Genomic DNA, 22668 nt, shown 5'->3' on the forward strand with positions numbered 1-22668 from the left:
CACAATGCATCATTCATCTAACACTGGGTTAATCACTATTTCCCACAAAGTAAGTTACATGAAACTTGAGTATATCTCTTGTGCTCCCTTAGTCATCTTTATTTTCTTGTGTTGAATGTTATAATGGTTAGGTATTTTTGGCAAGAAATACCAGTCTCCATTGCCTGATCCATAGTCTGTGGTTTAAATAGAAATAGACTTGATTTTCAAAAGTGTAGTGTATTAATACCTTCTACTTTATTAACAGGGATAATGAATGCTCACTAACTTAAAATAGCTCGTGTGTAGGTTCTTGAGAGAAAACATCAATGTGGGAACAGTGAAGGAAGGGAACTTGTAGTAGATCCAGGAGACTTAAAGCAAAGCCTGTTGTTTCTCAAGATATGCTGACATTTTTCATTTAGTTTAGTCTTTACTTCCTTTGGTCTCATGAATCTCTTACATGGCACAGAGTGGAAATGATGGAATTGAATCCAACCTCAGAACAGTGTGAAGATCAGTGGTTAGGGCACACATTATAGACATTCCAGTTACACTCCTTGATCTGAATCAAGCCAATCAGGGCTTTGAATGTGAGTGTAGAGAGTTGTGCAGGTCTTTGACTCTATGTGTTTTGAAGAAAAGGTTTTGTTTGAACTTACATTTCTGGTTAAAGTTTCACTCTGGAAAAGTTGGAGGAATTATTTTCATTAAAAAGTAAATTGTTGGAAATTCCTGACCAGCACTAATGAAAAATATGTTTTCAGGCCATCTCATGTGTCTCAGGTCTTTTGCTATTTGTTCTTAAGTGTCTAATTCTCTAACTGCTGTAGAGCTTAGTTGTTTCTAATTCCACACATCACTGGTCTGGAAGCAAAACAAATGTAAATGGGAAATATATTCCTCTAAAAGCACTCCTTAAACTCAGGCACTTTGCTTTTGAATTGTCTTTTCTGTAAAGGTTTACATATTTCTGGTTATGGCAAGCAGTGTTTGGGATGACATCACCTCTCCCCAAACTCTGCTAGCTATGTGCAGAATCATTCAGCTTGTAAGGAAACATGTGATTAAGGAAACAACTGTGCTTATTTTTCTAACTTTCAGTTTAATACTAATCTCCAAATGCTAATATAGAGTGCTTCAGGTTTCAGTCTTATCAACAGCATTTAGCAGATGTGCTGAAACTATTCCCATGGGAAAAAAACCCCACTATGACATTGATTAATTGACAGTATATTTACTAATATTTCTATGTCTATTTTTGTGAGGGGAAAAAAATGTGTGGATTAGAGATACATATATAAAGATATGCATGAAATATATATATATATATATATATATATATATATAAGCTCTGTAAGTCTTCTAACTTAAAACCCATTAGCATCCTTGGAGGTTGGTTAGCTTTAATTTATAAGTTAGCTCAGCATTGCATTCTTGGATATTCTGTGGAGCTTTTGGAAGGCTTTTTCTTGTTCTGCAAACCACCTTAGCCTCCCTGATGATTGCTTGTCAAATGCATTGAACTGTAGAGCTGTAATCTTAAATCCAGTTTTTATTATAAGTAACAGGTGACATTTAGAAGGATTATTTTTAGAAGCATAAATAATGTGTTGAGCAAGTTTCTAGAAATATGTAGTATGGAGGATGATAAAGATGTATTTATACATGTTTGAATGTAAAAGAAGAATACAGTCTTGAGTATGTGCTTGCCCATGAGCTGTAGGTATAAAGGGTAGTGCCTTTTATCTAAATTAATGTTTGCAAAACCACATGCAATGTTCCTTAAGAACTGATGAACACTTTTGTAAGTGAGAGGCTCTTAAACCCTCCACTGAGGTGCTAGTTTGTGTTCCTGGGGGCATTCCCTCACCTGAGTTTTAGACACTAGAACAGAGGTGTTTAAATTAAGAGGCTGATCTCCCAAGATCTTTGTAGTCAGCAGGGAGAGCGTGGGCTTCTGCAGAAGGTGCTCAAGTCAGTAGACTGACGGGAGGGCGATGTCTTGCCTTTGTGAGCAACTGATTGTGCAGAGGGATCCCATAGGAACCAGCCTTCCAGCTGGATGCACCATTTCCCCATGGCTCAGAAGAGTGAAGGAAGGAGTGTCGATTCTCTAGTCTCTTTAAAATGTCTTTCTGTATCTTTGCTCAGCTGCAGAGGTTCCTTTAGGACACTAGGTTAGCCCAGGATGAGGCCAAGTGAGGAGCCTGAGCAGTTGTCTTGTTAAAACAGTGTCAATGCGTCACTGGGATGCCAAGCAAAGACGACAGGAGATGTCAGAGTAGGTTTCTTGTATAAAAGCTTGGTCAAATTCAAACTCATCATTCACTGCACAAAGGTTTTAGTTAGAGGCTGTTTCACACTCATGTGCAGATGACAACTAGAGCCATCTGTGTGTGGCTGTGTCCCTGGCTGATGGGTGGCTTCAGGATGCTCACTGTGCCTCCAGCTGCAGACCCCATCAACTGGCTGTGTTTTGCATCTCAGTTCTGGATATTTGAGTGGACCCTTGGGTGAGAAAAAGGGCAGGAGTGCAAGAGGCACAGTGACACTCAGAAGTGATGCTGAGCTCTCTATTCTCTGTCCCTTTGCCTAGCAACAGAGGGCTTTTGGCTATGAGGGAGGAGCCTTGTACTGAACCGCTGTGCAGAGGAACCCATTCGGGGTCACTGAGTCAAATATACTGAGGGAGTATGTCATACTATGGGATTTTAGGGCAGTTCTTTTGTCCTCTCAAGGCTTTCTATTACACTGCTATAAAGCATTTTAAAGGGTCTGCAAGTATTCTGTACCTTTAGGCATTCATTGTTTTTTACAAGCAAGCATTTGGCTATGCAGTTGCTTTATGAAAATAAACTCAACCTCAGTTCTTCATTTGGTCTCAGTTATATTCACCTCTTCTGAGAGACATTGTCTTGGAGCCTTTTGGGGGACAACAAGGCATATTCCAGAGTGGCAGAATATGTTCCTGCTCACTTCTACATCTGCTAGAGTTGTTTTCATACTTGCATCTTTTAGTTCTTCCTGCAAGATAACCCTTTGCACTGTCACTGTCGTGCTTTCCTGAGCCCATGTTCAAAGTATAACTGTTTGATGCCAGAGAGTTTCAAATGGCAGAGAGTAGTAGAGATCTGAGATGGCAGGTGCTCAGCCTGACCTACAGAAAATAAGAAATCCTGGGAAAAAAAACCCCTGGGACAGGTGAGTGATCTCTGAATGAAGATGTTAGTCCTTCGAAAAGTGCTAACTGGAACTAGAACACTCAAGTATGAAGATCCTTTTTAATCCTGAAAAGAATAATTCAGAATAAAAATAGATAAGATTAATAGATAATAATAAGTAAGATACTTCTTAGAAACCTACTCTTAATTTATAAATGGACATAGAGTGTTTCTATCTATAGGCAAATCATGGCTGAAAGATGAGCAGATACAGGAAAAGACAAAGTAGTTGTAATGATTTGCATTATGACCATAAGACAGTAGGCATGCAGCTTAAAGCAATTTGCTTTGTGTTTTGAGGCAAAAGAGTATGTAGTTTACTGTTTTCTAATCATAAGAATTTTGATCTAGAGTTCTCCAAATAGACAATTTTGCAAACAAGGCAGGTCTTGATTTGAGAGATGGGCATGAGAGATGAGAATAAAGGGAAAGAAAAAGGTGTGATGAAGGTGCAAGAGATGACAAATAAGCAAATTGGATGTATCTCTGTGCTGTGAAATGCCTCTCAGAGATGTCAGATATATCCTATATAAATTCATAGAGATATAGAAGGTCTGTATGTCTGTAGGAGATACATTTAGGATATATAGATACATGCAAGAAATGGATGGTAGCAGCAGAGTATCAGTCAAATGAGAACTTCTAGCAATGCTGCATGAGTGAACCAGCTACAAAGCTCAGGGTTTTGTTTCCAATGCACCAAGTTAGGTGGATATATGAACATCATTAGTAATGCCAGGGATTTCATCCCATTCCCCTTCTTACTGCTTGAAAACCAGCCATAGTTATTTCACCTCCTAGTGGAACTGGCTTTAATACAGTTTGGTTGTCTTTGAGGAGTGTGAAGATGGAGGTTTTGTATGTAGAGAAGGTACTGTTACAGTAGGAGGGATGTGATACCTGTGGTAAGAAAAGGGGGAAATATTTTAACCCTAGAGGTATTTTGTGTGGGATTGTCAGCATGAGTTGAATCATAGTCTTATCCATGCAGAAGCAGACAGAAAAGTGTCAAAGCTACATTTTCAGAACTGGATCTCTGGTTGTGGAGCAGTCTCTGCATTGGATGCATGTCACAAGGTGCTGCTGACTTCTGCTGCTCAGTAGAGCTATGGTAGGTTACATGATGTGGATATTAACCATGTATTTAAAAGCAATCCTGTGCTAATATGTGGAAAATATTTTCCATCCTTTATGCACAAATATATTTTCTCTTGAGTTTCAAGAAATTACTTTGTACGGAAAGGTAACTTTAACATCTCAAATGGTTGTGTTGGTTTTACCCTTTGGAGAAGTGACAGCAATTAAATGCAGAAGAATCTGGGTTATTTCAATGGTCCATCTGTCCTGGCATTGGTAATGGGAGATGCTGTGAAAATAAATGTGCTGGGCCACTTTCAGGGTCCATTCCACTTACCCCCCACAACATCCATGGCTGTTTCATTAAAGATGCCAGAAGGCACATCCTTGCATATGCTTTTCAGTATCTGTTTATGAACCCATTGCCCATGACTTCATTTGCTGTTTGCGTTACCTTCTGATACTATCTGCTTATACAGCCTACTTTGTCAACATGTTGCAGAGATTCACAGCTTCTTATGTGACATAGTGCTTTCTTTGATCAGTTTTAGATTGATCTTCTAATTTCTCCTAGTATTTCCTTATTTTACTGATGTGGAATAAGATGAAGAGCAGCTTTGCTTTAATTCTGCCTGTGGGCCTGCTTGATACTGTAAACTATGTATCATATTCTTCCACCCTCACCTCATCCTCTCTTCTCCAAACTGAAGAGCCTTTTGAGTATAGAGAGGATGATTTACTGGTAGGTAACACACAGGGAGGTGAAGTAACCTGCTGGGTCATCAGCAATGCCAGAGCCATCTGGCAAGCCAGGCAAATCTGACTTGGAACAGCATTAGGAAATGGATATTTTTTGGTCTCTCTGAAGCTAGCTGCTCTCTTGCAATTGAATATGCTAAATGAAGATTGATGATTTGAAATTTGGGGAGCTGTGATAATTCCTTGGACTGTGGTTAAGTGATTAGTGTTGTCTCAGAATCTGGCTCCAAAGGATTTGGTGGTTAAGAGACTCTTGTCTTGCCACTCTTCATTAATTTTTAAGCCGTGAATTTTGTTTCTCTGTCATTTGCCATGTGTGGATATTCTGTGATGTTTCCCTGGTAATGCAGACTGCTTCTTCAAGAGCCTTCTTTCCTTGCCTCCCTTAACTGTGCATTTGGATTTGTTTGCATAGTTTCAGACTAAAACCCCGGCTTAGCCACAAATGCAGTGTGAGACCTTTGACTTTTGATCCACAATCTTCTATGCTATTAAAATGGACTTTCTTTGTCAAAAGAGAGAGATTACAGTGTTGAAGCCAGGTACCTATAATTTCAGTTTCTTGCTCTTTAATTTGCCTGCCATTGTTAAGTATTTTTCACATCATGACTCATTTTTCTTAGCTCATCTACCAATAACAGACTTTTTTCAGTGTCTGTGTGATTTTCATAGAATCATAGAATGGTACGGGTTGGAAGAGACCTCCAGAGATCATCTAGTCCAAACCCCCTGCAGAATTTTGAGCCTATTTCTATTTTCTTGACATTCTAGCAAATCTTCTCCATCAGAATAGTTTCTAGCAACAGATAAATTCCTAGATTTAAGGGTTACTATCACCTTTTGAACTAAAGTTATTTTCACAGCATCACAGAATGGTGGGGAATGGAAGGGAGCTCAAGAGATCATGCAGTCCAACCACCCTGCTAAAGCAGCTTCACCTTGATCAGGTCACACAGGAATATGCTTAGGCAGGTTTTGAAAGCCTCCAGAGAAGGAGCCTCCACACCCTCCCTGGGCAGCCTGGGCCAGGGCTCCCTCACCATTACAGTGCAATAGTTTTCCTTATGTTATGTTTCCTAATGTTCTTGTGCTCCAGCTTTTGCCCATTACCCCTTGGCCTGTCACTTGAGATGTCATTTTCAGGTGTACTTTAAAGTTCACAAATTTTGTGAATAAAAATGAAAATAGTGGTAACCATTATTTCTGATCTTGTTCATGAAACATCTCGGGTACTTTGACACCTTCATTAGACTAACAATAAATTATCCATCAGCAAAAGCAGGGTGATGCTTTATTGACACTTGCATTACCATTGTTACTGTAAGGAAAACTAGGTAAGGAGCAAAGGAAATGAACCTTGCCCAGACTTCTTCCAACTCTGTCTGAAACTAGAACTAGGAAAATCCTGTTTCATCTTTCTGCCTGACAAGAGTCTGGCAAACAGCTGCCTTCTACTCTATTCTCGTTAAAGTCTCTAGTTTATTATTGTGGTGTCTCGAGTAGCAATGTCTCCTCACCCACAGAGATTCTTCCCAGTGTGCAAAAGGAGTGCAGCTTCCTTGTTAGGGCAGTAGATGAATTCTCCCCTCATGAGACCACATCTGGAATGTTGTGTCCAGCCCTGGGCCCCTCATTTGCAGAAGGACAGGGAGCTGCTGGAGAGAGTTCAACAGAAGGTCACAGAGATGATGGAGTGGAGCATCCCCCTTGTGACGAAAGGCTCAGGGAGCTGGGGCTCTTGAGTTTGGAGAAGAGGAGACTGAGGAGTGACCTCATGAATGTTCACAAATCCATAAAGGGTGGATGTCAGGAGGATGGAGCCAGGCTGTTGTCAGTGATGGCCAATGATAGGACAAGGGGCAATGGGTACAAGCTGGAACACAAGAGGTTCCAAAGAAAGAATTTCTTCCCTGTTGAGGTGAGGGAGCACTGGAAGGGGCTGCTCAGATGGGCTTCTTCTCTGGAGACATCCCAAACCCACCTGGACAAGTTCCTGTGTGACATACTCTAGGTGGTCCTGCTCTGGCAGGGGGATTGCACTGGATGAGCTTTTGAGGTCCCTTTCAACCTTTAAGATTCTGTGATTCTTTGGAAGAGAAGACTGTAATCACCTTCCCTCCTTTTACTTTGTTTGGACAGGGAGCTATATTCAGATTTCATTAAGACATAGTGAAAAGAAATGCATGGTTATGTGAGTCAGTAAAGGCTTAGTTTGTAAGCATCACTCTTCCTAGCTGCAGAACTTTCAGATAAAGTGGTGTTTTTTTTCCCTGGGAACTACAGGCAGGATCTGTTCATCATTATGTGCTGCATTTACAGTCATTTCTCATAGAATTACTCATGTGGTCATTTAGATAGAAGAGAGATCAGGCTGAATTGCAAAGGTTGAAAAGAATGGGGCCGAAAAGTCTGTGGCATAGTAACTGTAGATAGACAGTGACACCACAAAATGCCTCCTGGCAATGAGAGCTCAATGTGCTTCAGGTACAGTTCATGTGCACAAGGCATGTCCAACATCAGGGTATGGCCACACTAGTCTGGGAACTGGAACTATCATTGTTGTGTTACAGGTTTTCCTTGCAGCTTTCATGATGTTCTCTCCCCTTTATTAAGCTAGTAATAGGAATCATGTGTGCCATAGTAATTTAGTGAAACAAAGCAAGAATGGCTCCAGCCTGCTTAAACCTTTTCCCATGAAGAAGTGAAGCCAATCCAGTACATTGAACATGGACTTTTTGTGAGCCAGAGCTTCTCTGATGCTAGAAATGTGGAGGCCTTGTGCAGGGCTGCAGAGTTCCTCTGCAGTTTGGTGTCTGCAGTTGGGTGCAAGGTAGTTACTATCATGTCCTGCAGGCAAATCAGCTATTAAAGGATAAAGGGATTTAAGTGCATTTTCAAGTCAGATGGCATCAGGAATCTAAGAGGGAAGTCAGGGAGAGGTGAAAAAAATGAGCAAATGTTACTATTTGGAAGAAACTTCATCAGAGATTCAAGTTGTGTATCATTGGCTGTTACTGAAATGTGAAATTAAGCTCCAGGAAAGGGCTGAGATTGGGTACGAGTCAGCATTTGTATATAATCCCATGAGGACTCAACCCATTCACAAGTCTCTAGTTCTTTTTTGGAGCAATTCTTAAATAGTCAGCAGGAGTAGAAACTTTAAGAAGGTAGTTCCTCCTTTCTCCCCTTCATATTAGCAGCAAGAAGAGCAGGAGAGCACAGTAAGAATATTATTAGTAGGGGAGAAGCTTCAGTTTGTGCAGACAAGAACTGGCTCTGGTTTTCTCAGTTGTTTTTTATTTCCTCTAAGTAAGTGCTATGAAAACTGCTGCCATATCCTAGAGAAGCTCCCTAATTTTGATTGTTTAGTGCACTTGGCTAACTTAACAGATACAGTCATTAAATTAACTACTCACATAAAAGAAACTCAGGAATTGTTTTGGGGAATAAGGAGGTAGGAAAGTTTTAGAGCTGTGGCTATTAAAGTAGGCAGATTCATGAAGGATGGAGGTAGTTAATCACCACTGTCCTAGCTGCTCAGATACAGAAGTCTACTAACTAAGTTGCTTTTTTTTTGGTATACCTTGCTGTATTTTTTAGCTAGCTCATGGCTGATATTGAAAATGTTTTAGAGCCAATTGTGTCTTGTTCTCTTACTGACTGGCAGATAGAAACATCCCTTCCATTCCTCTCAGCTGGTTTTCCACTTTCTTGGTTCTTGTTTCATGATAATAATCAACCTGCCTTCTCTCCCCTGGTGTACAAGATGGCTGTTCTAAAAAATGACCTCCCTGTGTCACTCCTACATCTGTCAGTCCTGCTAATAAAAGGAGGCTTTCAGCATTTTCTCAAAGCAACGTACTGGTCACTTCACATCTACAATAACCTCCTGTATGAATCTATTCCTTTCATTTTCTCTTCTTTTGAATGAAGTAACTTCCCATAACATAACTGAGTTCTAATTCAGACCTTTCCAAGTTACTTACTAGAGGGTCTACACCATCAGGAGAAAATCCTTCACTTGATAGGAAATTTCCTCATCCTCCTTTTACTGCAGCCCTCTCAGGTGTGTTGTTGCAAGAAGCTCCCTTCTTGCAGCTTGCTCCTGCCTACATGGTTAGCATTAATTGTGCAATTGATATGGCATCTTCCTCTAATCAGTGTCTCCATCATTCTCCAGACCTGATGTTTTCTCTGCAATGTCTCCATATGTCTATTGACAATTTCCTGCTGGTGTTCGACCCATCCAGACCTTTCTGCTGATTTCAGCTAAAGCTCTGTATGCTTTTCCAGTAATGCATCTCAGCTCCAGTCTCTCATTGGATGTGCTTGCCTGGCACCATAGTTAGTCTGAAATTTCAGGTGTACATAATGGAGAGTTGTGGAGACAAAAATCAAGGTGAGCAGTCAGAAGAAGTGATAAAGAGTTCCCACAGTGTCCAAAGAGACACAGCAACAATATTGGGTCATCACAAAGCTTCTCATTTCTCTGTAACACTGATATGTGAGAAAAGATGCATTTTACTGCTATGATTGTGAACTCCCTTTATTTCTACCCTTCTTGGTAGAATTTAGGTGCATATACATGCATGGCTTTGGATAAGGACAATTTCCTTAGTTGGGGTCTTCTTCTCTAAGAAAATTAGCCCAGCCATCTCCTCCTGTGTACTATTTGGGAGAGCTGGAAGAGCAGAGAGGAGCTTACTCATTTGTTTAGTTCTGACTCTTACACTGTTGGATATACTCATATGGTTGTGACTTAAGATAATGCTCCAGAAACTGATGCTGCTGCAAAACTATACTGCTTAGTTTGTATACATTTTTAAAGTAAAAGACCTCTGAAAACAGAATTGCTATTATTAGCCTAACTGGTTTTCACAATCTGGGTTTTGAAGGTTTGTTTTCTTCACATGCAAATATTCTTCATAATTAATACCAAAACTACTACTTAAAACTGTCAAAGATGCCTTTTAGATGCCTTTTTGTCAGGCAAGCTAAATTACTCCTATTTAATCTCTACCATAGGAAAGTGTTGTGTGATTTATATTCAAATGCACATTAATGCTGATTGCTCAGTGTCTTGTGTTGCTTACATAATTTTCCTCATGTTTCACAATTGTTGTTTACTTTAAAGTAATGGGATTTATTAAAGTGACACAGTAATGTGCCTCACTGTTACTGAATACAAAACATTACTCCACCTGTGAAGTGATTTCATGAGAGAAGCATATCTTTTGGCATGAGTTTCCAACGCTGTGTATAATTATTAGGTTGTAGCTTAGTTTGTAATAGCACTGATTGCATTATTTTACCTGGAAGAGTGTTGTGGCTTTTAGGATATTTTCTGTGTGGTGAGTCATAATAATAAAGCATAACATGGCATCAGTTGGGGTTTTTATCATGGTAAAATATGCCCAGACATATCCAACCTGCCATGTTACTTAAGATAGGCTTTAAAGATGTCTTTACATTTCAGACCTGACATCTGTAAGCTCTGGGTTCGGTCCCCAAGTGTTTTGCAGGCTGGTGACCCTGTGGTGTATTCCTTCCAGCCAGGCTCATTTTGGGAACTGAGGCACTTGCAACAGACCTTGAGAGGCAGGGTGATGCCAGGGGCTGCACAGTCATCTCCAGCCCTTTTGTCCTGAAACTGGGCACTGAGCAGGAGGATGAAATGCAGCTGTTTAGGAATCATTATCTTGGCCTACTTTGAAAGTAAACACAACTTTGAACAACCTGTATGTGTTCAACAGAGAGGTTGTGGGGAGAAGAGCAACTGACTGACCATTGGCAACCCTGGAGCTGGATGCCAGGGGACCCTACATAACCCCCAAGAGAAACAGGACCCTGACAGGATGCAGGCAAAGCAGCCTGGGTTGAGTCAGAGGAGCCCTTGGCCACTGTTCTGTCTCAGTCAGAGGAGCACTTGGCAAAGCAGACGAGCAAAACAGGCATGTATGAGCTTCCCCAGAGTCCTTTTCTTGGGACTGAGAGACTTTTTGAGTCAGGTGTGATTTCTGTGCGTTTAACAGCCCTCAGTTATGTCTGTTAACTTGACTGTTCCCAGCATGAACCAGTACAGACCTCTAGCATCCATGCTTTCCTGTGGCAAGAGGTTCCACTTTGTAACCAGGGGCTGTACCAGAACAGATCTCTTTTTGTTTTGAGCTTATTGCTTCTTCTGTTGCTTCCTAGTTCTTGCATTGTACAAGGCAGAGAATGAGCAACCTCTTTGTTTTCTCATGCCAGACCAATTTCCAGATCTTAGAGAACATAACATATAATCTTCCAGAACACAAAAACATTAGCAGCAGTATCTTAAAGAGCAGTAATTTTGTCAGGTCTTCATGAGAGGACCCTGTAGTTCTCCTTGTCATCCCTCCAAATCTAAGTGTAAACTCTCTCTGAGTTAACTCATTTGAGTGTTTTCTTTTGTACTCTGTACTTATGTTAATATCTTGCATTTCCTAAGCTCTTCCATCTTCCTTGTGGCCATCAGATCAGGGGATTGACAGTAGTTTAACTGAGTCTCCCAGAAATAGCTAACAGTAAAAGCAGAGCCCTAATGTATAGAGGTGGCTTTAGTATGTGTATGTATATGTCTAACTTCAGCAAGGTAAACTAAATACATTTTAAGAGAGCATCTATCTGCATTCCTAAATCTGGAAAAGGCATACAGACCTTATAGAAGTCTTTGAGCTTTCCCCAAGTGGATAGTATCCTAAATGTTTAATATCCACTTCTGAAAGGAATTAGAGGATTGTAATCAGTAACTCAAGCAGCATCTCTTTGAGGTTACTCCTCAATAACAGGTCACTTGCAGGCTGCTGTGCAAATCATCAATATAGGTATATGGGCCTGACCAGAATGAAGGGGGTCCTAGAGACTGAATTTAGGCACAGCTGGTCACGTTGGTTCTGCAGTGGCCAAAGGAGTTGCTCACTATTTCATCCTTCGCTACTGACAGCTGCTCAGGTACTTTCTCTCCCTTGCATCGGCTCTGGAGGAGTTCCTCATAAGGGGCTTCAGTTACCTAATGCAGGAGAAACATGGGGTTTTTTAACCCTCCCAAGTATACTTTGATGAGGGCCAGTATGGACACCAAGAGTATCTCAATGAGTGTTAATTCTGATGCTGAGGGTATTTTGATGAGCATTGATGCTGATGCAAGGTATGCTGAGGGGGCACTGAGACCTCCTGCACTAACTCACTGTGCCTGAGGGGACCCTACCCCAATGGACATATCCCATGGATGCTGCCATTCAGAAAGGTATTAGTAACCTGCTTTTTGTTGCTTCTATCACTTGCATTTAGATACAAGGTCTTTTTAACATCCAGTTTGCATGACTCATTACCAGTCCACGTACATTTCACGTTCTGCCAGCATCTTCTATAACCTAATTAGCTGCCTTTACATCTTGTTGTATAAACTCTGGTGCATTCAGAATCACTCACAACTCAATTTTCCCCCCAGTTATTATCCCAGGAGCTTTTTGGTGCTTCCAGGTAATTGAACTTTCTAAGCAAAGCTGTCTAGTAGCTGTCTGCAGTGTTTGAAAAGAAATCTCCTTTGGACAGTGGTATTCGTCTTACCTCAGTTTGACTGGAAGTATCCAGTCAGAATACGTCTTTGCTGTATTCTGGGATGAGAGTTGTGTTTTTCAGGAAGACACTTTATTGATCTGGCAAATCATTTTGCCAGAAACAAGTGATGTGTCTCTTTCTTATAAACCAGGTTCTCCAAAACGACATAATACAAATTCCCTTCAGCCCTTAAGTGCATGAATTTGCTCTTTGTACAATTGCATTTGATCCTATTTCTAATATCCAGTCCTGAAGATCATCCAGCTCTTACCTGTGGGAGTGTTTTCAGTTTTCTCCTTTATTCCCCATGCTTTCCAGCATGTTTTATCAGCATATTTCATTGGAGGGTTCCTGGTATTTGTGCTGGGTTATAAATGCAAATGCCAAGCTGGCATTTTGTAGGGCTGGTATGGAAGGACCCATGCTACCAACCTTGCCTGCTCAGGGCTTACCCTGGGTGGACATTGATGCCTGTGTGAGCAAAATAGTCCATGTCCCTGCTGCCTGTTTAGCCAGGATGAAACTGGAAGGCTGAGTGGCTGCTGCCGTGATGCCACTCCACTGTCCTTACCCTCCCATAGAAGGTCAGTTCACCTCTAGTGTGGGTATTTTGGTGTTTGAAAGAGAAACATTCAGTTTTGCCTGCTCTGTTGATTAGGTCTGTGCTTTTTACATCCTGGCCTGTCAGCCAGTGTGCCTGTTGACATGTTTTCTTTACTGATTCTGTGTCTTTTCCAGTTTAATTGCCTCCTGGGTGTGACAGTGTCAAATCCTTATACAGATTTAATCTCAGCAAAACTTCACAATCTTTGAAAATGTTTAATGAAATTTCTTATGTAGATGACTTTCTTGCTTAGAACATGGCTTATGAGGGAGAGGATTTCATTTATTTAGCATTGAAATGTCTTAGCAAACACAGCATGCATTTAACTGATCTACGTTTGCCTCGGGCCTGATGGGTTTTTCTCCTTGATATTTGTTCCAAAGCCATGTATACTTTCAAGGATGTTTTTGCTCTTGCCTGGAGCATTTTCCTCTAATGTTGCTAAAGCCACAGGGCTCATGGGGGGTAGCAGGTGTGAAGAATGGGCCCTGAAGTAGGTCTGCCCTGCCCCAGGAGCCTGAGGACAGCATAGCACCTGCCTCTCACCCTCATGCCTTCAGCAGGGGGAATTGGCTGAGAGCCTGTGGTGTGGTGCAGCTGCTGTGGCTGATGGCTTTGCCTATCCATTTAGCATGATCTCAAGCTCACCATATTGGTACTACAAGGTCACTTCATTCTCATGCCATTGTGTCCATAGGAGTATGCCAGGTGCAGCTGCTGTTTTCCCTCTCATACAGCCTGCTGCAGGAGTGACTCTGACTGGTTTCTCATCCTTATGCTTCTTTCTTTCTGTACTTTTAAATTCACATAACTTCCTTACTGTTCCCTTTGAGCAGCAAATAAAAAAGTCTCTTCAATTAAAATCACTATCAGTGGCTAGTTTTGAACTTTGTATGTAGTCCCTCCCTCCCCCTTCCAGTTTTCCTTGTCTCACCTTCTGGTATTAAAAGTCACTGTATCCCAGGCACTGTGTAACTCCATTGGTGGATATGAACATTTTAGGAATATGATCCTGCAGGTTTTGCCCCTTTCAAATCTAAGTGTTTCATCAGTGCTTGTTGAGGGAGGAGTGCAAGAAGTAACGAGCAAAGCTTATGGTTCTTTTTCTCTTCTTGCAGTGACCTGCTGTCTTCTGAATATCTCGAGCGACATATCGAGCAAGGTGGGAAGACAGTGGAAGTTAAAGTAAGAATTTCCTTTTCTATGCATTGCCTTTTGATTTTACTTTGTTTTTCATGTTAATGAAAACTCACCTGTTTCCTTGAGAGAGATCTGAATTTCAGGTGTTTTATTTTACACTCCTAAGGCAAGCATATTTCATGTCTTCTAACTTTTCAGCTATTAAAAGAAGACAAACTTTATTGTGAAATGTAAACTAGTAAATAGAATTTACTTATGATGACTGTTGAAGAAAATGTTCCTGGTTTGGTAGCTGGCATTGCCTCATTGTACTAAAGCCTAAGTTTCTTGTTGTTAATGAGCTGCATTGTTAAGTTTGAGAGTAGCAAAATTTATCATAGAATATTTCCAAATCTAATCACCATCTCAGATTGTGGGTTTCTTTCTCTGGATGTTTGGTGGCATAATGGCTACAGGAGTGTGAGTGTGCTGGAGTTATCTTCTGTGACGCATCCCACTGCCTTTGAGTGTTTTGTTCTTTGCACACAACATGAGAGAGTTTTCTTGCAGACCTTCTGTTTGTTAGGACGATGTTTTGTAGATGTGAGGTTTAAAGTTGCTGTGGATTACATAAAATGTGCATGAATATGGTGTTTGCTGTGCATAATGGGAATTCTTTACATTTGCCTATTTCATACCCTGAAATGAATATGTTAACCTCTGCAATGGGAAAGTGGAAATGGACACAGAAATCCTTTAGTCATTGAATAGCTGAATCCTTTAGCCATTGAGTATCTTTCTTTGGTTTATCCCTTTCTAGCATTTGCAAGCTTGAGATCTGCTTCTTTTTGTTCTCTGATAATACTCTACATACATTATCAGCTGAGGCAAACACATACGTGTTCCATTAAGTTGTAAAGACTTAATGTCTCACTTAGCCATACTCTACAATCAAGAAGTCTTGACTGAGATTCAGAGTATGAGTCAGAGCAGAAATAAAGATAATGGTTGATATTCATAAGAACAAAACAATCCATTAGTCTGTGTCAAGGTAATATGCAAGTTAGCTAAGTTAATCTATCCAAGTCACATCACTGAATTAGGACAAGTCTGTTTCTAATGAGTTTGCCTTAATCAAGCAAGGAAATGTTTGAAATCAATAGTTCTTGTCATGAAAGTACTGTTTAATTTCATGGAGAAGAGATGGGACAATTGGGCCTTTCATAGGAAGGGTCATAAAATGTTTTCTGGGCAAAACATCTTCCAGTTCTAGAGTCCCAGAGATTATTTCCCCTTCAGCTAGCTGCCATGCAAGGGCACAGTAATGCCCTCAGGGGTAGCTGTCACTGCCTTGCTTAGTACTCTCAAATCTGCTTTAGGTAGAGAACCGGCATTGCTGTGTTGACCTGGATGCTCTAGGTGAACTGAATTGGGAATGAAAGGGTCACAAGGTTGCACTGCAAAGGAAGGATGTTGCTGTCCACACTGCCTTGCATGTTGCCCACTCAGAGACAGAGGTGAAGGAGTGGCTGGGGAGGATCTTCTGTTCCCTCCTCACTGACTGCTCCAGGAGCACTCACTGCTCAGCAGGCAGCAGTCCTACAGAAGCATGCCAGGAAAGAGGAATGGATATTGTTTTACTTGTTTTGCTGCATCTTATTGTCTGGGAGGGAAGGAGAGAGAAGCAACTGCTGTTACAAAATGTCCAGAAGAGCCCCTTGGCCACACTCAAAGGTACATTTTCAGAAAAGTTCAGATACCAAAAGGTTTTTGGAAGAGCGTGGGCTGACGAGTACATTTTGATGCCAGACACTGAGTGAGGCCAATTTAAGTAACCAATAGCTGTTTAAAAATAAATCTAGTTGCCTCTGGCCAACCAGCATTTTTCAGAGCACCTGCAAGTGCCCTGGAGAGCCCTGTTTGTCCATCGGACAGTCTCTGAAAAGCCCAGCACGATCTGTTTTGCATTTGAGAACCTGAACTCTGATTTTACAACGAATGTCTTTAAAATCTTACTGAAAATAGAGGATTTCTTTCATAAAGATCATATAGTACCTTCAGTTTCTGTGGAAACTGTTCACCAGAACCAGGAAAAACACCTTTAAATTGGTAGTTACAATACACACCAGGCAAAGCATAATTATTATGCTGGATTTTAGGGGTTGTGCAGATAACTTTGATACTTATTTAAAAATAGCTAGTAAAATGATGTAACTTATGAACAAATCACAAAATATACACTGTGCTATGTGGCATATTCTTAAGCTGAAGCAGGAGAAGAGGTATTTCAGAAAGGAGCCAGGTTTCTACCAGTTGCTTCAATGCGCTGCTCTTCACCCACCTCTGTGTGATTTGTCTTCAGCCGTAGGCAGGAGCAGAGGCGGCCTGGCAACATCTCTCTTGCTGCTTTGGTGGGAGAAGCAGTGACAGAAAGAAAATGTCCATCTGCCATCCACTGCCAGCTGCAGGCTTTGAGCAAGCCTTGTTTATACAGCAAAAGGACCTCCTCTGTTCTTGGCCTTCTTAGTGACGTAAGGAGGGTTGTGTTTCAAAATACATATGTGTTTCTCCCTTGCATTTCTCAGTGCAGGAGTACTGGAGAAACACACAAATCATCAGTGCTGTTGTTGTGCCATTGGCAATGTGGGAGAGATGGGAGCTTAGAATCACTGTATGAAGGCAGCTGTACGTACATGCAGCAGTTTGGGAACATTACAGTGGCAAATGTGTCCGGGTAGCAGATGCTTGCCTTGGCTCGTCTGCGATGTGGAGTTGATAACTACTTTTTTCACTCCTCCCTCTCTCCAGCCCACCCCCACCCTCCCTTCCTGTGCTGTAAAACACATGCAGATCTTCCACCATTACTTGGAATGCTTCAGAGAGGAGAAGGAGGGTCAGGGGAAGGGAAAAACATTCAGATCATTAAAAATGCCACTTTGAAAGGAGCGAAGGGATTTTTATAGGGAGGATAATCCTCAGTTTAACACATCTTTTTATTATGAAAGGAAGTTGAATTACATTTGATTACTGCATAATTCATTAACACATCAGACCACTGTGAGGGTGGAACATGTTACACATGTTTTTGCCCAGTGCCAGCATTTTGCAACTGCAGAAGAGAAGCTTCTCTGTCAGATGTCCTTGTTGATTTGGAACAGTTAGGCAGCACTTCAGACATTCTTATTAAGCCAGCAGCAATACACAGTGCTTAAGAAAAACAAAAGGAGGTAGATCTTTGAATTATTTTAGTGTTTCTCCCCACACCCTCTTTTATTTTAGATGATGTCTTTAAGTGCTAGGAAGCAGCAGTATTGGCCTCAATTCCCTCTGGCAGCAAAGAGAATAATCAATTAATAGGAAAGAGAAAAACCCTTCGTGCATTGCCTGTTCCTGATTGTGTCAGACCAGATCATCCTATGCTTACAGCACATAAATACTCAACTTGTGTATACTTAACGTTGCTGCAGTATATCTCTATGTCCTTTTATATCTCTCTCTCTCTTTCTGTCACTGATGCTGTCAGTAAGATGAAAGGCAAAAAAACCCAGCTCTAGTGCTGAGTAATTCACATTGCTGGATCTTTCTCCCTCAGAAGGAACAACAGATATGCATTCAGTGACTTTTACTTGTATAAAGTGTTTCAGTTTTCCTCTTTGGAGAGTGTAGAAATAAATGTTTATGCCTGTATTCCCCCAAAAGGTTGGACAATACCAGGAGGTCTTAGAAAATGGCTTTCTGAAAGAAAACTAAGCAATGAAAATAATTCAGATCCCAGTCAGAGAATTTGCACAGGTAGGCTTGTGGTTGATAAACACCATGAATTTTTGATGGCATGTTTAAATATAACTAAAAGGAGCTGTATTTCATAGGGAATCCTAACATCAAGTGTGATGGTGTAAACACAGTATATGTAATGGGTGCAAAATTAAAGCAGGAGTGCCCACAGCATAGAGGAATGTTGCTTTTTACTTCTGCTTCACACCATGTTCATAATCATGATAGTGTTGAACCATACAAATGGAGTATGTTAAATGCTAAGTACTATTTTTCTGCATTGTGGTGTTGACAGAGAAGCTTTGGCTAATTTTACCTTGTGGCTTTCTGTCCCAAGCTGTACAGAGCCACGTTGGTGGGAGAAGAATACTAAAATCTTGAGAGGACAGAGAGGGCTGGAGACCCTTGACATGACAGGTGTTGCTTTTTCAGTTAAACTCCTTCCTTGAAATCTGTTCTCCCTGAGGAGTTGTTGAGGTATGGTCCCTGAGTGAGGGCAACACCTGTGTCTGTCACATCTTAGTGCCGGTGTTTGATGAGAGCTCATCCTCAGTACCATTCCAACGTTTCACTGTATTGCCACATGTCCAAACTGATCATAAGGCTACAGTAACTTGCAGCACAGCCAGAATAAGCACCAAGCCTGGGAGAAGGTCGTTTTTATCATTGACTAGTGTGTTTCCAATCTTGCAGCAAAGAGCTTCCACCAACATCTTCCAGTTTTAAGGGCATCTGTCTGAGCTCCATAGAAGAATCTCTCAGTTTTTCTCCAGCTTTTTGTAACACACCGTTTTGTAACCACAGAGGGAGGTGTTTCAACTTGCCAGAAAAACCCTTATGCTAAACAGGCTTTCCCTGTAAGGGATTACATTTTCTTCCTGAAAACTGGAGCACCACTTTGGCTGGTGGGAGAGAAGCACAGGGAGGTTCTGTCCTAGGAGACTGGAACCTGGGGCTAGTAGTAAGCTGTGTGTGCATGTACTCAGAGTTTGCACAACCTGGTGATGAGCCCCTGGAGGAGAAAAGAAACTGAAAAGAAACAAACAATAAATAATGCAGGGATTATATATGCCTATTTCTGGCAGGGCTTTTTTGGCTGTGTAGGGAGAGTAGAGAAGCTCTTAGTACCAGAAAAATCACTCTGTCGCTTGTTTGAGAGAAGATTTTGAATAAGAGTTCCTGTAATGTTGTCAGAGCTCCTCTCTCTTACTCAACAGAGCTCTCCTTGCCTCATGGCAAATTATTAATAAGTCTAGGCCATAGAGCTAGCAATACACTAGCCCAAGAAGAGCTGACAGGGAGTCTGTGACTCTGACACAGGTGAACAGGAGATTCCTGCATGGTTGATGTTCAGACAGCTCTCATCAAATACTGTCATTAATGACTTAGATTAAAAAAGAAAAAGCACCTGTATATTAATGAAGTTTGCTAGCAGTACAAAGCTGGGAAACATTGCATGTGGGAAACAGAAGGATCAGGTGGATAACTGTCTATCTGTGACTAATGGAGAACGTAAAAATGGGATGAAATCGGGTAGAACAAATGTCATCTTCTCTGACTTAGGGATTACTGAGAGGCAGTTTTGCTGTAGGATGGGACTTCATAAATCTAAAGTTCCACTAGAAGAAGAAGAAGATCAGAGTGTAGTAATGGAGCAGGGAATGACCATATGGCTTGGAAAGAAAGGTTTTAGCTTTCAGTGTTAGGAGTCCTTCCAAGGCTAAGTTTTTGAACAACTACAGTAGAATGAATCTGAGATCATGACTCAGGTAGGATCTTGCTGGTTTAATTTTCTCATCTTCCTTTTCTTTGTGACCTGAAAACCATCCACTAGCTAGTCCTAAAGGGACAAAAAATTGTCAGGAAATAGAAGCCATCAAGAGCTTAAAATATACATCCCTGTGGGCCCTAGTGATGGAGTGATGGATCGAGTGAAGTGAGTAGCTGGATTACTTTATGACCGTCAGGAATCACCTCTTGAGTACTCTCTGCTGCACTTTTCACATGCCCCAGGGGGAAAGCTGCAGTCCAATGCTTGAATTTGCAGAAGGATCCTGCCAGATTGTGCACCTCATGAGTTATTTTCCATGAGCTGCAATATACAATGTACATAGGCAGAGAGTGGCATCAACCAAGCATTCTGTAAACTGAGACTGTGCAAGGACTGAGTATAGCTAAGAGAAATTAACTACTGCTATAACATTAAAGAACATGAAATCCATTTGTAGATGCTCTTCTTTAAAAAATAAAGTATCATTTTGGTTTAAATTAAGCCCTTTGGGGGGGAATTAAGCTAAGCAAACTGAAGCTGCTGTACTTCCAAATGAGCACTTCCCTGCAAGACTTCAGCTTGACATCTTTACTTACTTGATCTTGACTTCTGTAAATAGCCTTATGTAGACACATCTGTTGTTCCCTGTGGATTCTGTGTTATATACAGTAGGTTAATGTTTCCAGACACAGTCTCAAGCTCCGTGAATTCTCACTTAAAAAGTAAGTTTCTGTCATTCAGAGGTAATGACCCAATTAGTATTTTTCTCCATTTTACTCAGAATTGTATCTTCTTCTGACTGATTGGCATCCATGTAGGTGCATGACAACATCTCATTTTCTGTGTTGTGTTTATAGTCATCTTGTACATCACATGCTTCTAGCTTGGCTGCAGACTTGGGATAGATGAACTGATGTGACAGATTAGTATGGGTAGATAGTAAAGAATTTTCACACAGTCCTTTAAAATGTTTGCTGCCTTTTTCCTACGTACAGGCATGCAGGAACAGGGCAAAATGTCTGTCATTGAAATGACAGTGACTCTGTGACTCAGAGACACTAGGCACTGCTACAAGAGCTGATGTAAAGATGACAGAGTAGGCAGGAAGAGATAATCAATCCTGTTCTCCTCTGCCTCGTTGTTATCCAGTGGCTGATAGTTAAAATGATTTTCTCGAATGGTAAGGTAAGGCAAGGCAAGAGGCTGCTTCCCAAGCAGATGCCAAGGCACCTCCCAGACCAGATGGTCTTGCACTAGCATGAGCCCTCTGTCCACACCCTGCAGCTACATTTGTAGAGCATCTTCTCTCATAGCCACTGGGCAGTAAACACGAGCCTCACTTGGCCTCTGAACTGGGAAGCTGGGCTGATAGAACATGCCATCTGCTGAAGGCGCCTGCCATGAGTCACCGATGGCAGTTGGAGCAAGTTGCCCGTGTGCAGCATCCTGTCACATACACGTGTGTCTGTGTTTTTGAAGAGTGCTGCCAATAGTCTTTAAACATGGGCATTTTGTGGAGAAGCCTTACAAGCAGTGATGCTTTAAGCTAGCTTTGGAATGCGTATTTCTGCTTTCAGAGCCTGCAATAGTGTTATAACCTCCTGTCACTGCAGCATGTCATCTCCGAGCTGTATGAGTACATGTCATAGCTATTCTCCTACAAAGGGAGGGCACCGTTCACATGTTCTAAACAGTTGGCTTTCAGGAGTCTACAGTGCATCAGTCCAGAGACCTGCTGTGCAAAGAGATGATGCCAGGGTCCCTGGAGTTGTTTCTGAGCTGTGTAAGGGCTGAGCCCAGGGCTCTGCTGCAGGACAGCACAGCCTTGCCAGCTGGGCCCCGCCACCTCGGTTGAAGCACGCATCAATTAAAAGTGGTTTTCCCTTGATGCAGTTACACAGATCAAAGTGTCATTTTGTCTTTTCTATTTACAAATAAAGACCCATCCATAACATCATTTTCTGCCATAGAAGTCAGCATTTTCTTTTCCTGTTGCTCTTCCTTATGCAGTCCTAGTTATCACTGGGTCACTTGTACAGGGAGCAATAACTTTTAAGTAGATCTGAATGATTACTAAGAAAGCAGTTTAAAACTAGTGACCCCACCACAGCTAGCTCTTTCAAAAGCTAATTGTTGTCTAGCATTTCTCAGAATGGTGGTGTGGTTGTTAGGTGGCCTTTTGGGAGCTTTCTCCTGCAAGGAAAGGGGCAGCTGTGTTATTTGGATCTGAACTAGACCAGCAGTCTCCTTTTCTTTGGATTAATGAGTGTTACAGTAGGAATATGTAGCTGCTGAGCGAAGGAAGTTATTAATTTCAGGGTCAGTGCCTGAGTGTAGCATGATTTTTAATGGCAAGCACCTCTCCTAATTGCAGAAAACTGCTGATTTGAAGATGTGCTGTCGGATGTTGTTTGGAAGCAAATGAATGTGCTATCGTTTTCTCCCCTGGGAAGGTCATAGTGTCTCTAAGGTGAATAACAAACACTGTCAGTATATGGTCAGCAGATGCTTTCTTCACAGAGACTGCAGATGAGAATGATCCACCACCATCACTCATTGTCATGGCTGTTCTTTTGCTTAGTTCTCCTCTCATTATGAATATTGGTTAATGTGCTTTTCCTCTCTTCTGTGTTTACTCAGCAGCTGGTGCCTCTCTGGGCTGGGACAAACTTATCCTAAAGGATAGAAATGGGGACAGATTTACTTGCATTGCTAACAGCTCTGCCTTACCATTTTTTAGTAACTTTTTGCCATACTACCTACCCAGACATGCTGCA

At 41.4% G+C, this 22668-nt stretch overlaps 1 protein-coding gene across 1 annotated transcript in view; it reads left to right on the forward strand.

The window, feature by feature from the left end:
- Window positions 1-22668, forward strand: part of ADAM22 (ADAM metallopeptidase domain 22) — a 124309-nt gene that overhangs the window by 42262 nt on the left and 59379 nt on the right. Inside the window, exon 4 of the mRNA XM_061996254.1 lies at window positions 14346-14412. Within this exon, the coding sequence (XP_061852238.1) occupies window positions 14346-14412 (67 nt within the window). The remainder of the gene's footprint in view (window positions 1-14345; window positions 14413-22668) is intronic.

This window comes from Colius striatus, chromosome 5 (genome assembly GCF_028858725.1).
Source record: "Colius striatus isolate bColStr4 chromosome 5, bColStr4.1.hap1, whole genome shotgun sequence".
Taxonomy (NCBI): domain Eukaryota; kingdom Metazoa; phylum Chordata; class Aves; order Coliiformes; family Coliidae; genus Colius; species Colius striatus.